The sequence below is a fragment of the Thamnophis sirtalis genome, unplaced genomic scaffold (genome assembly GCF_051295495.1).
Source record: "Thamnophis sirtalis isolate CommonGarterSnake01/CBP01778 unplaced genomic scaffold, rThaSir2_p1.2 scaffold_2, whole genome shotgun sequence".
Classification (NCBI taxonomy): domain Eukaryota; kingdom Metazoa; phylum Chordata; class Lepidosauria; order Squamata; family Natricidae; genus Thamnophis; species Thamnophis sirtalis.
The window spans coordinates 136,018,396-136,034,902 of NW_028261382.1; the positions used below are offsets into that span (position 1 = coordinate 136,018,396).

Consider the following 16,507-nt stretch of genomic DNA (forward strand, 5'->3'; position numbering starts at 1 on the left):
ATCAATGCAATAGAGCAGGTGCCCCCAGACCAGGAAGGGAGAGGATATTACTCCATCCTCTTCCTGGTCCCGAAGAACCTGGGGGGATGGAGGGCCATCTTGGACCTCAAGAATTTCAACAGGCACATCGCACACTGGAGGTTCAAGATGCAGTCCCTCCAGTCAATCCTGGCGGGGATCCGCCAGGGAGACCTCCTCACCTCCATCGATCTGTGGGAGGCCTACCTCCATATTCCCATTCACCCCCGGCACTGGAAGTTCCTGCGCTTCTTTTATGCAGGCCGCCACTTTCAATACAAGGCCCTCCCATTCGGCCTCTCGTCGGCACCCAGGACCTTCACAAAGGTCCTGGCGGTAGTGGCGTCCCATCTGAGACGCAGGCCCATAAGGCTCCAATGCTACCTGGATGACATCATCATCCAGTCGTCGTCCAGGTGGCAGGCCTTGCGGGACCTTCGGATCACTATGAGGACTCTCAGAAATCACGGGTTTTCACTGAACTTAGAAAAGAGTCACCTCACCCCCACAACCAAGATCAACCTTCTTGGGGTGGTGATAGACACCATGTCCTGCAGGGTTTTCCTATCCCAAGACAGGTTAGAGGCCCTCAGGTCCATGACCCACACGGTAATGTAGGCAAGGCAGGTGCCAATTGTCCTCCTCTCCCAACTATTAGGGAAGATGATCTCCAGTCTGTCGATCATTCCCTGGGCTCCCCTCCACTCCAGGGCCCTGCAGTGGCTTCTTCTACCTCACTAGAGAGTCAGCAGGAGCAACTCAACCAGGCTGCTTCCCGTGCCACAGGCTGTGAAGAGGTCCCTCCGGTGGTGGGCATCACCTGCACTCCTCAAGGGGCATCTATTAAAGGAGCCCGAATGGCTGGTCATTACCACCGACACCAGTCTCTCCGGCTGGGGAGCGCACATGGGACATCTTGTGTCCAGGGCAAATGGTCCCCAGCGGAGTCAAATTGCAGCATTAACTTTCTGGAGCTGCAAGCAGCGAGGTTGGCCCTTCATCATTTCCACCGGTCCATCCGTCACTGCCACATCCTATTGATGACGGACAATGTGGCCATGAAGGCGCACATCAACCGCCAGGACAGCACCAGGTCCAGAAGACTGATGGCGGAGGCAGAGGCCCTAGGACGCTGGGCGGAACAACATCTCACTCCGTTCTGACCATATCTCTGGCGTGAACAACACACAAGCAGACTGGCTGAGAAGGACCACCATCGACTCCGTGGAATGGCAGCTGGATTTTGCTCTGTTCCATCAACTGTCTCGCAGATTCGGACTTCCACAGGTTGACCTCTTTGCGACCAAAGACAATGCTCAGCTATCACGTTTCTTCTCCTGCTTCCATTCTCCAGGAGCGGAGGGAATGGACGCCCTTTGTTGCAGCTGGCCCCGGGGCCTCCTCTATGCATTTCCCCCTCTTCCTCTACTTCCACATCTTCTATACAAGATCATAGAGGAGGGGGCGGAGGTGCTCCTTATGGTGCCCCATTGGCCCCGGAGGTTGTGGTTCACCGACTTAGTCAACCTGTCAGTGTCCCCGCCGTGGCAGATTCCCCCGGATCATGTATCCCTCAGCCAGGGGGCCATTGTCTATATGGAGCCCCAGTGGCTTCAGTTGGCCGTCTGGCACTTGAGGGGGACCTGCTGAAGACTGAGGGACTGTTGGATGAGGTTATTCGTACCATCCAAGCTGCTCGGTGTCCCTTGACAAAGAGAATATATGACTCTACTTGGGCTACTTTCGGTTCGACCCGGTCACAGTGCCAGTGTCTCGAACTTTTTGCAGGGGGGCCTTGAGAGGGGTCTTGCACCAGCCACACTCCGTCACCAGGTGGTGGCCTTGTCAACCTTTGGTCTAGAGATCCCTTCCTACTGCTCAGCAGGATTCCAGGGGTGTGCTGTTTTCTCAAGGGTGCCTCTAACATCCGGCCCCCCATGGTTCACTGCTACCCTATATGGCAGCTTTCAATAGTACTGCAGACTCTTACTGCACCACCATTCGAGCCTCTCCAAACAACTTCTCTTAGATATCTCTCTCTGAAGACAGCCTTCCTTATAGCTATTACATCTGCCCATCGGATATCAGAGTTGGCAGCCCTGTCGGTTCGTCAGGACTTGTGTGTCGTTCATTCCGACAGGGTCGTTTTGCGGCTTGATCCAACATTTATTACCAAGGTCGATACCTGGTATCGTCGAGCACAGGAAATTGTTCTGCCAAACTTTTGCCCTCATCCCTCCTATCCGAGTGAGCACAAGTGGCACAAACTGGACATGCAATGAGCTTTAAAGATATATATCCATCACAATTCGGAATTCCGGAAGTCCAAGGCACTCTTCATATCTTTCCAGCCCGAGTCCTTGGGCAAGAAGGTCTCGTCTTCTACCGTTGGCAGATGGCTCAGGGCTTGCATCGCATCTGCATATGAGCTCCAGTCGAGGGAGGTGCCTCACATATAACTGCCCACTCAACGCGCAGTGTAGCTACCTCAGCGGCTTGGGCCACTCAAGCCCCAATCAAAGAAATCTGTAGGGCAGCCGCGTGGTCTTCACCATCTCCGTTTGTTAAACATTACAGACTGGACACATTTGCCTCCGCTGAGGCGGCCTTTGGCAGGCAGGTGCTACAGGCGGTGACTTCTTCGGTCGTATCCCGGGACTCCTCTTCTGCCCGCCCAGATGGACATTAACTTGGGTATGTCCCACTGCTTGGACTCTCCAAGCAGTGCACAGGAGAAAGACCATTGGGCTTACCTGAAGGGTCCTTCTCTGTGTACCGCGGAGAGTCCAACCCACCCTGGTCTGTCCAGGGATACGAAGCCGTCGTGTCAACAGTATAGAACTCATCGGTCGTTTGTTTGCTGCATCCTCGCGGCCAAACCATCTCAAATTTCTGGAGAGAGGTCACACCAGGAGGCGTGGCCAGGGAAAAGTTTCCTCATTTTCCAGGGCAACCAGACTGAAATAACCCACTGCTTGGACTCTCCCACGGTGCACAGAGAAGGACCCTTCAGGTAAGCCCAATAGTCTTTTCCTTGATCAAAATTCAGATGCTTGGCAACTGGCATGTATTTATGATGGTTGCAGTGTTCCAGGGTCATGTGATCATCTTTTGCGACCTTCTGATAAGTAAATGGGGAAACCAGATTCACTTAACAACCATGTTACTAACTTAACAACTTCAGTGATTCCTTTAACAATTATGGCAAGAAAGGTAAAATCGGGCAACTTAACAACTGTCTTTCTTAGCAACAGAGATTTTGGGCACATTTGAGGTTGACAACTACCTGTGCTTTCTTGCATTCTTTTTGTTTTCAATTTAAATTAGAATTTTAGGTCTAAAAAGACTCAAATTCTTTCTGAATATTATATAGTATTAAAGCTTCATTTGTTTCTTTATTCCAGTGGAAACAGTCAACTCAATTAAACTCTGTTCTGCAGTTCATAAAATTCAATGTAGTATATATTAACAAACAAGTATGCGATGAAATAAGCATTAGAACAAACATGCCACCTGTTTTCAAATTTAATTTCATCCAGGCATAATCACTTAAATCTCAAGCTGCACAACATTAGCATTTAAACTATCCCTGGTGAGCAAGCAAAACCAAAAACTTCAATGGCCTACATTGCTGAGTGAAATTGGATGTAACTGTAAACCAGTTTAAAAGTGAATGAGATGAAACCTTTAGGTCGACTTTAGTTCTCTTCTTTACATAGTTTCTAGCAAGCCAGAGCAGCCCTGGGAGCATACCTGCACACTACCCAGTTATTCTAGTTGACATTGAATTATTTCCATGGTCATGTGTTTGAATAAAATTGCAGTGTATAGAACAGATGTTCCATGCACTTGACACTGATTGGGGAAAAATAGATGATGGTACCAGAGCTGATTATTTAGCACCTGCTTCAGGCTTAAGGCTAATCTAGTATCCCATAAGGTGTCATTGAAACAATTAAGCAGAACCATAAGATGCGTTCTCTGGCTTTTTGCATGTGTTGTTACAGGTATGGTGTAGGTTCACTTTTCAGCTGCTGTTTATGGTCTCTTGACTTCTTATTTAATAGAAAATTAGCTTTTGTTCTTGGGACAATAAATTTTCATTTTGTATTTAGACAGTTTTAGATTTGTTGACTTACACAAATTCATAAAAAATAAAGATTCCTACTTATTAGCTTTTATGAAAGCTTCTTTGGGAAGTTGTTGATTGTACAGCAGAAAATGTTAGCAGGATAGAGAGATTAATGCCTTTCACAAGATTCCAGTTAGTAAAATTGGGTTCACAACCATGTATGTTTATGGCCATGAATTCTGTTCCTTATAGTATGTAAGCATGGACTTCTTTTCACAGAATTTCACAGTTTAAAGATTGTGCTATTTCAGCCAATTTATTCAAAATTTCTGTGATTTAACACATAATTAATAATACCTTTTGTGTCTGTGGTTTTATTGACTTCCCATGTGCCCCTTCTATTAGTGACTGCTACTTTATTTAATCCACCCTTCCAAATATTGAATACTGAGGATCTATTGAATCGTCTATTGTGTCCCCAATCTTGTCATCTTCTCCAAACAAAAACTGTCCAGTCTGTTCACCTAGCATTGAACTGTAAGTGTATGATTAGGATCCATCTTTTATATTTCCCCTTAGATCAGTCTTTCTAAAAAGTATGATGGTTCCAAGTCCTCACAATTATCTGATTGCAGACACTGTCAGAACATCAGCTCTAGAAGTTACTATAGCTAATGTTTGGGATGCAGTATTCCTGGATAATTTTGCATTTGATGCACTTCTATTTTGATGCCCCATATGCTGAAGAATGCCATGAACAGATAATAACTGATCCAAAGAAGATCGAAGAAAGATAGAAAGAATACACTGAAATACTGTTTAGTAGAGATATCAATATCCAAGATATTTTAGAAGATGCACTCTAGATACAAGTACTTCTAATATCAGAAGATGAAGTTAAATTGATTGATTGATCAAATTTATATGGCTGCCCTCTCATTAATGTCACTATAAGTGGCGTACAATAAAATCAATAATTAAAACTTTCTTTAAAAACATTTAAAGATTGTCTAATATCAGCAATCAAAAGACAGAAAGCTAATATCTAAATACAGTAATATTATTTCTTTATTTCCATCTTATTGTCAAACAAATGACAAATGGCCATCTCTTTTACTCCTAGGATTTTATTGAAGGAGAACTTTATTGTAATGACAAAAATAGTATCATTTCCCATAAAAATATTTGAAATGACAATTGTTGTTTTTTTTAATTCAAGATACTAACACTAATTTAAATACCAAACTCACTGTTACCTTAAGCTGTCAAGACATTTGCATTTACCGTGTGATTCATTTCAATAAGCAAACAACAAGTTGAAAACCCTAGAATCTAGCTTAATGTGCAAATTATTTTGGGAATGCTATAAAAATGAGTTGCCCTTGCCTTTTCCTCAGATATTTTTCTGGCATCCTAAACTGAGCTCCATCCCTAGTATTTCCAGAAGATCTCATATGCATGTCCAACTCTGCTTTGGCTTTTGAGATCAGCAAAAATTTATTTGAGTGTGGCCATACAGCTGGGCATGAATAAAAACAATCGAGGAAATATGTATATGGTATTGCAAGGGAAGTTCAGCATATTTATGGGTGATATGACCTTTCAGAAATTTAAAGACTTTCTGATTAGATATCATTGTTTATATATAAAGCAAACCTTATGCACTGCGATTTTGTCTAATGTCTTTGGGACACTTATTAAAATCTGAGTTTCAGTAATGATAGAAAGCCAGTGGGAATGTGTATCATGTTAAAAGTCTTATTAGCATCAGATATACTTCAGTACCAGTTCAATGTCTCTCTCTACTTTTTATTCACTTATTTATTTGAAGAGAAATCAACATTACTCGGATTATCAGTTTGATAAAATGACCTTTGAATTGGGATTCTAATACTGTAGGAATGTTGTTGTCTATCTGTTGGTCTTAATATGAGTTTGACTCAGTGGTGCAATTCAGCTGGTTCTATCTGGTTCGGGCAAACCGGTAGCAGTGGTGGCGGGAGGCTCCGCTCATCCACCCAGATGTCATCACATCCTGTTTTTGATGCTTTGCATATGCGTGGAAGGTCGTGTGCATGCATGGAAGGTCCTGTGCATGCATAGCGGTGGCACGTGTGCTCACACTTGCGAACCAGTAGCAAAGGTACATTGATTTCACCCCTGGTTTGATTATGAGGCTTTATAACAAGAAAGACTGACCTATAACTGTTGTCTTTTCAGACTTTTCTAATTTATTCAGGAGAATTACTGATATATTGCAGAGTGATGTCTTCACTGGAGCGATTTTTGAAGTAGTCTATAGAATTCAAAATTATGCTAAGATGTTAGTCATCACATGCTGCTAGTGGATTTGCTAGATTTAGGACAAGAGACTAGAGGATAAAGGTTAAGAATAAATAGGCTGCAATAGAGATTATCATAAGTAATGAATTCTGTGTATGTATCTCTGAAAGTGTGTGTATGCATCTCTGTGTGTTGTAGACAGATTTGGATTAATGTTTATCCCAAACAAGAGATTACTACATGTCTGTTTCTGGTTGTAAACAGATATTCTAAAACAGAAGGTTTATGTTTGTGAAAAGCAGTTACAGGTGTTGTGCATTGACAATATATTATATTTTAAGAGAATTCATCTGCTTGGTTATTTCACCAAACATTAAATGGGGATAAATTTGGCACTTTTTTGTCCTTTGCTAAACAGTTATTGACACAAATGCATTCTCTATGGAATTGTTCATGAAAAACATCCAGAAGTTTCTTGGGAGCCTTGATGCTTTCCCATTAGTTATTAATTTTCTGATTGTCCTTTATTTCATATGTAGCGTAAATATCATGTTATGCTATGCAACTTCAAGAAGGAAGAAGTGATCTTGAAAATGATGACAATTTGAAACACTTATGCAAGATCACCTATTTGCATGGACTGCATGTATAAATTGTTATTGAAATATGATACAGAGATGGAACAAAGCAGAAGCTTTGCATAACAATGGGAAGAATTACCTAAAAATTCAGTAAGATTTACTGCAAGTTACAATTTAGGAAAAATTGATGTACAATATTTTACAGGTGTCATAAAACTCTGTTAATAATTATCAAGAGAGAAAAATCATATAAGAATAAATGTTGGGAATACTACAACAAAGAAGGGATGTTTTATCATATATCATGTTTATGTAAAATAAACCTCCCAAAAGTACAGGAAAGAAATATACCAAAAAGCTTCCTTTTTATGACCCTGTAATCCCTTACAGTGACTGGATGAAACTGAGTATTTACTGGCCGGAAGCCCTTCCTGACGCCACACACAATTCGCAGCAGATATTTTTTCTTTCTACCTTAGGAGAGAAACATTTGCCACTACTGAGCATTGAACTTTCAACCTTCTGAGTGGGGGGAGCATCTTCACCACTAGGCCATCACGCAGTTGGAAAAAACTATACCAAATTATTCAGATAAACTAGAACTGAAAGCACAAATATTTCGGGTAGATTTAGTTTCATAAGTCATAAGTTAAAAATATCACAGTGTACTAAAATACCTATTAACAGAAAAAAATTGGCACAATACCAGAAAAGAGAATCTTTGCTGATGAAATAAAGTTGTGATATGAAAATTGGACAATATTCAACAATGGAAAAAATAGAACTTAAGCAGAAATTGTTCCATTTCATACTAAACATCATATAGCAAGGCAAAGCTATTTGTAATATGGTTTCAAGGAAAAACGTTATGAGACCAATAGAAAATAACAGATGATATTATTTAATCAGATACTGGTACAATAACCTTCAATTTTCAGCATTCATTGTAAAGTATCATTGTTAGGTTGTGGTTACTGAGTGAAAGAACAAATAATGAAGATAAAAATGTACTACTAAAACATTCTTTTACAGTGTTTTTACTCATGCTATATTAATAACCACTTATAATTGTATACTAGTCTTTATGAATGCTAAATAACTTTTCACTATCTATAGATGTTTTTAATGTTAATAGTGCCAACTTAAAAATAATAATATAACAGAGTTTCTTTTCATATTTGAAAATCTTCTGAATTATAGGGTAATTTTCTTAACATAATTTTTTGCTATGTTTGATAGCAATAAAGCTTTGATAGAAATAACGCCTTGATCTTTGATTTAACTAGTCAGTCTCTTGTGATTAATACAAAATGAGTTGTACTGTATAAATGTTTTTCCTGAGGGACTGTAGTATCAGAGCCATTTATTTCTTCTGTTGGTATTTATGAAATCAGTTAGAGAAGACTAACATGGGATGCCACAGAGCCAGGCTTCCCTTCAATTTGAAAACTTGATAATGTATTAGGATTTCTAACAGTTATAGATTTAATTCTTACAGCTCTGTTAAAATTATAATCTCATGAGGTAAATCTCTTCACTCTGCTCTGACTCATTTGGTACAGCGGGGGGGCTCTATGTGAGGATCAGGGGTGTGGTGCTGCCAGCATTGCTGCTGGTTCACTGTGTGTGCATGTACAGTTGACTATAAATTGATCTGCGCATGCGCAGAACATGAAAGAATTACCAAAAAACATGCCAGCAATGGCATCGGTGACCGGGGAGCTGGTTCAGGGGCATGGCCAGCCTGGGTCACTGCCAGTTCAAGCAACCAAGGCCAAAATACCACCACCGTTTTGCCCAAACCAATGCAAACCAGTAGCAATTCACCTCTGGTGAAGATGTTTTTTTATAGATTATAGGCCTGCATTTAACACAATAGACTAGTGTTACTTCCACATAGACTAGTGTCTAATTTAAGGATTTTGTACTTTCTTATTCAATCTGCTTTTGGATTGAGGATTTCCTGTCTGGCTGCTCTCAGAGGGTCAGATTAGGCAATTATATTTCTTCAGTCCTTATTCTTAATACTGGCACACCACAGGGGTGCATGTTAAGTCCCTTACTCTATACTCTTTATGTGTGTGACTGCATTCCCACTCATGCTAGTAATACTATTACTATAATTGCAGACGATACAACAGTGGTGGGAGTCATCTCTGGGGGAGGATGAGTCTGCCTAGTGAGATGAGGTGGACCGTTTGCTTTTGTGGTGTGGAGACATTAACTTGGTCCTTAACACCAATAAGACCAAGGAGTTTATAGTGGACTATAGCAGGAATAGATCAGACATCTGGTCCTTGCTTATCAATGGAGACCGAGTGTAGCAAGTGACTAGTTTTAAGTTTCTGGGTATTATCATAAAAGAGGACCTGAGGGGCACTCATATTGCAGCACTGGTCAAAGGGGCCCAGCAGAGATTATACTACCTGAGACTTCTCAGGAAACAACAACTGAATGAAAAACTGCTGGTGACCTTCTACCGCTGCACCATAGAGAGTATTTTAATCTACTGCACCTATGTATGGTTTGCCAATTGCACAGTGGCATATAGGACAGCACTCCAGAGTGTTAACGCCATTGCTCAGAGGATCATTGGTTGCCCTCTCCCCTCTTTGGAAGAGCTTTATAGCTCCCATTGCCTTAAGAAATTTCAAAACATTCTTAAAGATCCATCTCATCCTGGACACCCTTTTTTTGAACTATTACCATCTGGCAAATGGTATAGGATAAGGGTGTATGTTTGTGTTTTATTTTTATAGTTATAATTTACACTGAAGATGGCATTTAATTTTATTGTACAAGGTGCAGTGACAAGTAAACTAAAAAATTAATGTTATTCATAGTGGCTTTGGAAGCCATATGATATATACTTAAAGAAAACAATATAGTCTGCTTGCATTGACTTGATTTTAAATGAAATTACTGGTGCATAGTACAATGTACAGTAAAAAGGCATAGAGGCAGCATGTTTCTCCCTCTTATTTCTTTGTTATGAAATATTCTAAGTAAACTTACGTGTTTTGTTTAATCCTTAACCACAGACCCGAGGTCATAGTGACCACAACAGTTTTCCAAAATGTTCGGAATACCCCTATTTTTAAAAACGGACCATTCCAGTTGTGAATAGAATTTATTAAACTTGTTAATTTGATCAATAAATGAAAATTGTAACTATACAAAGTAAATTTAACAATATATCCCACCGATTATTTTCATAGATTAATAAAATTGTATGAGCAGTCATTATGATCTCATGTCTGTAATAGCATAGCTGAAATAGTATTTCTGTGGTTAAGGGTTAAAGAAGTTGTATTAGCTGTAAGCTAGAATAAGGTCCTTAATTAACATTTAGACTAAAGCAAGTATAAATGTAAATATACCCATATATTTTAGAAATGCTGGGCTTGCTTTGTACTATGAACTTGGAAATATCTGGAAGACCCAGAAATTATCGCTTAATGGTTTCCACATGGTACTTGACTAAATCCAAATCTTACATTGAGACTGAGATTTTATGTTATGATTTTTTTAAAATTAGAATTTTGCCCAGCCAATAGTCATGAAGAACCTCTGCTACTGTGTGGAATGTAAGTAGAAGAGTATTAAATATATCAAAACAAGTGTTTTATTAGACGTTTTCTAAATACAAATAAATAAATAAAAAACATGAAAGGCATTTTAGTCTAAACAAGTTATTAGAAATAAAATGTGGACATGCTGAAAATGTATTTATTTAATCAATGATACTAGTGAATGATACCTAGTTTCAAATAAACTATAGTACAAAACAAAGATTACTACTGTTAACATATTTTTTAGAATTCTATATGAAGGTTAGTACAATATTTTGGGAAAAATAAGATTATAGGCTTAATGTAAACAAGAAAAATACTCGTATTCTATTTTATTTTTTAAAATGGTATGTTTTTAACATCCAAGTGTAGTCCAATTGTGTGTTGATTGAAACAAAATTTTATCTACTAATAGACCAAAAAGTTAATGTTGATGTCTCTTCTGTTATTTTAAATAACATTTATAAAGAAACATAACAGCAACTTCAGAAAGTTACTACGTTTCATATTAGTCTAGATGGATTTAACTATTTAGAAATAAAAATGACAAAGGTTGACATCAATTTAAAAATGTGATTATGATTCTATGAATATTAATCTATGAAAGATTAAAATGGAATAAGTCATGGCAACATTATAATTGTTTGGTAGGAAAACACACTTTAAAAGACAAAGCTTCATAAAATGTTTTTGTTTCAAACACTTTCAGTTCTATGATGTACTGCATAATTTGGTATAAGGGAATATTTTTTAAAAATTCATTTTTAGAATTCATTTTTACATAATTTTGGTATAAAAAATTAATGGGTAAAATACATAATATATTCAAAAACATTATAGGATTAAACATGCTAAAATGTTGATGCTAATCAATTAAGACAATCCATGTAATTAGGAAATAAAATAGTTTTATAGAATTAGTTCAGATAGAGGTTCAGTTAGCATTGGATGCCCTACTGATTATTGTGGTAATATTCCCTTTGATTATATATCAGGGGTGGGATTCAAATTTTTTTACTACTGGTTCTGTGGGCATGGCTTGGTGGGTGTGGCTTGGTGGGCATGGCAAGGGAAGGATACTGTAAAATCTCCATTCTCTCTCCACTCCAGGGGAAGGTTACTGCAAAATCCCCATTTCCTCCCGATCAGCTGGTACTCGGGAGGGAGAGAATAGATGAGGTGGGGCCAATCAGAGGTGGTATTTACTGGTTCTGTGAACTACTTAAAATTTCCCTACTGATTCTCCAAAGCCTGTCAGAACCTGCTGAGTACCACCTCTGCTATATATGCTATATTCCATCCTTTCAATCCCTAATAAATTTCTAAAAAGTGAAAACAAATTTTGGCTGCTAATATTTCCTGCCATTCATCTCATTTTCTTTTTAACATGAGAATAAATATATTTAAGACAAGAAAGAGAAGATAAATCTTATAGAGTAGATTTAAAAAAGTAATCTTAAATATCAACCTGCCTTCAGAAAGCTCAAGGTTTCCTTCATGAAAGTCTCAGCTATCTGAAATTGATATTCATGTATTTCAGGTAACATCTAAGAAATCATATCAATGATATTTAACACTCTTTAAGTAAGCATTGAATAGTTCATTAGTGTTGATAGGGAAGGCAAACAGTAAAAGTACATCATGATGAAAACTTTGCCTCTTACATACACTTGAATGGAATTTTGTAAGAGAAATATGAACCTGTGGAACTAGCTTTGGCATTTCACAAGCATTTCACCATTTCATCAGGATGCCTAAGCAACAGCTTCTCTTGAAGGATTCTGAAAAGATGATTTATAATTTGAACTTTATAAATCTTGATAAAATAAAGTTTTGGGTATGGAAATTGTTATTTAATCAGAGAAAACTGCTCAGAAAATAATGATTGCTCTGCATGTTCCGAAGAAGCTGCAAAGTTCCGGAGAAGCTTCTTGGATGAGAAGCAAAACATCTTCAAAGAAAAAACAGAAAGTCCAGTTGCCTCTTGAAAAAGCACCTTTGGGAGAACCATGACCTGGATGACTGAGAATCTCCCTTGACAGATTGCTCTGCATGATATTTTGGGCTTTGATTTGCTCTTATAGAGTTAATGGATTTCAAATGCAAGGCAGCTAGAGTTTCTAGTATGGACTGTAAAGAAATCTATGTATATTTCAGTTAATCAGTCAGATTTATTGGATTGGATTGGACTATGCCATTCACAAAAGTATATATTTCAGCAAGTCATTGGAAAATTGAACATGGAAATAAAATATATTCTAGCTTATGAAATTGATTGATATTTTGTTGTTAGCTATTAGTTATAAATGATTGGAATATTAAATGCATATTTTATTGGATCAGTGGTATTTCAGAATAATGTGTAATTGAAAATTTATTGCAATATACAGAGTTTGAAAAATCTTCTGGAAAAGAAGGTTTTACTTTCATGTATACAAGGTTACAACATAAATATTAAATACAGAGATTTGAAATGTAATTGTCTTTAAGAATATATTATTCATGTAAATGCACATACCGTGCCCACATTTGGGTTTTTTTAGTTAGTTGTTTTTTTAATTGGATTATTTATTTATAATTTGAATTGGGAAGATATTTTAGACTTTAAAAATACTAAATCTGACTGTTTGACTGTATATATTTTGCTTTACATCAGATGCTTTGGTAGTGACCTAATTATAGATACATTTTACCATTAATCAGTTCCCTAATTGAACATTTAAACCAATTTGGCGTCTAAGGAATTTAAAAAAAAATCTCAGGGTGTGACTGCCAAGTTTTCAAATTTTCAGTACCGTATATACTCGAGTATAGGCCGACCCGAATATAAGCCGAGGCACCTAATTTTACCACAAAAAACTGGAAAAGTTATTGACTCGAGTATAAGCCTAGGGTGGGAAATGCAGCAGCTACCGGTAAATTTCAAAAATAAAAATAGATACCAATAATGTTTTTGAATATTTATTTCAAAGAAAAACAGTAAACTAGCAGTGTATTCAATGAAATACTTCACTCACCTCATGATGCTGATGTCCCGCTGTGATGATGATGTCCCGTGCAGCCGCGGGAGCGATGTCCCGCCTCCTATGACACACGGCACAGTGATTCCTATCATTGGATCACTGTACCAGAGGAGGTGGGACATCACTATGTGGCTGCTTGCCATAACAAGGAGGAGGTGGGACATCGTTGCAGAGCGGCAGGAGGGGGAGGAAGGGGAATCGTAAGACAGCCCTGCATTACATTAGAACGTGAGGAGGGGGGATGGTGCGGTGCGCGCTGCGCGGCAAACTGACACAGAGGGAGGGGAAACTCACAGGGGCACTGGGCCATTCACGAGTGTCACCCAGCGGCATGGCCCCGCCCCTTTTTCTCCTCCATTTCGGGCAAATTTTTCACTGACTCGAGTATAAGCCGAGACGGCTTTTTTCAGCCCAAAAAGTGGGCTGAAAAACTAGGCTTATACTCGAGTATATACAGTACTTTGATCATATAAGCTATATATCAACTAACAGTGCTTTCTTTTTCTTTTTCAGGCACCCTGGAGAACCTCCCTTAATAAATGGTTGGATTCCTTTCTTGGGAGAAGCCCTGAATTATAGAAAAAATGCTACTGAATTTTTATTAACTTTGAGTAAAAAACATGGAGATATTTTTACTGTACACATGGCTGGTGAGTAACATTTTTGTTTTATTTACTTCTTAGAATCTTTTTAGTAGGTTAAAAAATAGTACAAAGGAATATAGATTGTATGTATTCCTGAATCTATGTATCCTTCCATCCGTTCAGTTTAAAGACTGCCTACTCTAGATAATTCTGGGCAGTTTGCATTTAGTAAGTAAAAATAATTAAAGTAATATAGGTACTTTATTTCATCCTCAATCTCCCATATTTAGGTTTAACAAATACAATTCTACAGTAACATTGTGAGAAAAATATGAAAACCTTCCCCCTCCCCACTACATTTTCTATAGTATGACTGATTTTTAACAGTTTTACTATGTCTTCCCTTCCCTTTCCTCTAAACTGAAATGTTCAAACACTATCACTTTTTGTAGAGGATTAGATTTGTAGGGAACTATAATATATGTGTAATAAAATCTCAGGTTTTGTTCCAAATATCTTGGAATTCTAACACAAGAATTCCAAACTAGCTGGGGATTTGGGGACTTATACTAAGGTGACCAGATTTTCAGATTGGAAAAGAGGGACGCCCTTGACCGGAGGGGGGGGGGGGGGCTTGATTAAAAAAAAATTTTTTGTCAAAAGATCACCCCAGGACACTGAAACCAGCATAAATACGAATCTGTTGCCAAACAAAATTTTGATCACGTGACCATGAGGATGCTGCAACGGTCGCTAAGTGTGAAAAATGGTCGCAACGGTCGCTAAAATGGTCATCAGTCACTTTTTTCAATGCCATTGTATCTTCCTGATTATTAAAAGTGCAAATTCACTCAGTGTCAATCATGACTCCTGAGTCCATTTCAAAGTATTGTGCATAGAAATTTTAAAAATGGCTTGTTTCAATTTATTTTGGATAGAATCTTTTTTTAAATAGTTTAAGACAATTTAAAAAAAGAATCAACACAGAATAACACTATTTTTAAAAATCATATGCACAATAAATAAAATATTATTTTAAAATACATTAAAAAAATAAAAGAAAAAACCCAGCTCACTTACCAGCAGGCAGGCAGAGTCAGCAGATCTTCGTAGGGATGGATGGAAGCACACAGGGAGCCTATATATACGCAACTGCAGTAACAATGACAATGATGAAGGATTGGATTGAGTTAAAGAATAAAAGAATTCTGATCTTAGAAGGCCATGACCTGCAGGCAGGCTGGCATAATTTCTTATGGAATGAATGACAAACATAAAACGCACAAATACTTTCAAAATCATTTAATTAGAACTTTACTGCAACAATGGCTCAAAATCAAAAAAATCCACTATGTGAAAACCCCAAATTGGCTATCACCAACAGAAAGAATGACACACCCAAATTTTACAGATTGGAACAAAATTCTAAGATACAGAGATCTAATTGACAGACAGGGAAATTTAAAAACAATTGAAGAATTGGCAGATCAGAATATGAAAGGTGACTGGCTAACCTACCAACAAATTAAAACTAAATACAATAAAGACACTAAAATATATGGTATTGAAACAGAACCACACAAATTGAATAAAATTATTCAAAGTCTGGACAGAAAGATGATAGGGAAAATATACAAATTCCTCTTGAAGTATCAAATGGAAGAGGAAATTGGAAACTGTAAAAGAACCAATGATAAAATGGGCACAGAACTTTGGCTATAACATTGAACTAGACAAATGGGAAAAATTTTGGGGAATAAATTTAAGAATGACACTATCAATCCCATACAAGGAAAACCTTGTTCTTTCAATCCTTCCAATATTTTTTTCCTTCATTCCCTTGTCTGTTTCAATATTAAGTACATTTCTTCCTTTCTTCCTATAATTTTTTCCATTTTCTTCCTTATATTCTTTTCCATTTCAACATTGTCTTCCTTTTTTCCTTCCTTCCTTCCTATACGTCTTTCCATTTTCTTCCTTATATTATCTTTTCTGTTTCAACAGTCTTTGTTTCTTCCTTCCTTCCTTCCTTCCTTCCTATACTTCTTCTTTCATTCATTATATTTTCTTTTCCATTTCAATATTAAGTGTAATTCTTTGTTCCTCCTTCCTTCTTTCAATCCTTCCAATACTTTTTCCTTCATTCTCTTTTCCTTCAATATTAAGTGCAATTCCTTCCTTCCTTCCTTCCTAAGTTATTTCCATTTTCTTCCTTATATAATATTTTCTGTTTCAACATAAACTGCCTTCCTTCCTTCCCTCCCTCCCATCCCTTTCTTTATGTTTTCTTCATGCTTTCTTTTCTTTTTCCTCTGCTCTTTTTAAATCCCCCCCTTCTTCTCCTCCTCTACATTTAGGTTGGATTAGTTTGTTT

At 37.9% G+C, this 16,507-nt stretch overlaps 1 protein-coding gene across 1 annotated transcript in view; it reads left to right on the forward strand.

The window, feature by feature from the left end:
• Positions 1 to 16,507, forward strand: part of CYP7B1 (cytochrome P450 family 7 subfamily B member 1) — a 109,625-nt gene that overhangs the window by 60,756 nt on the left and 32,362 nt on the right. Inside the window, exon 2 of the mRNA XM_014056230.2 lies at positions 14,063 to 14,199. Within this exon, the coding sequence (XP_013911705.2) occupies positions 14,063 to 14,199 (137 nt within the window). The remainder of the gene's footprint in view (positions 1 to 14,062; positions 14,200 to 16,507) is intronic.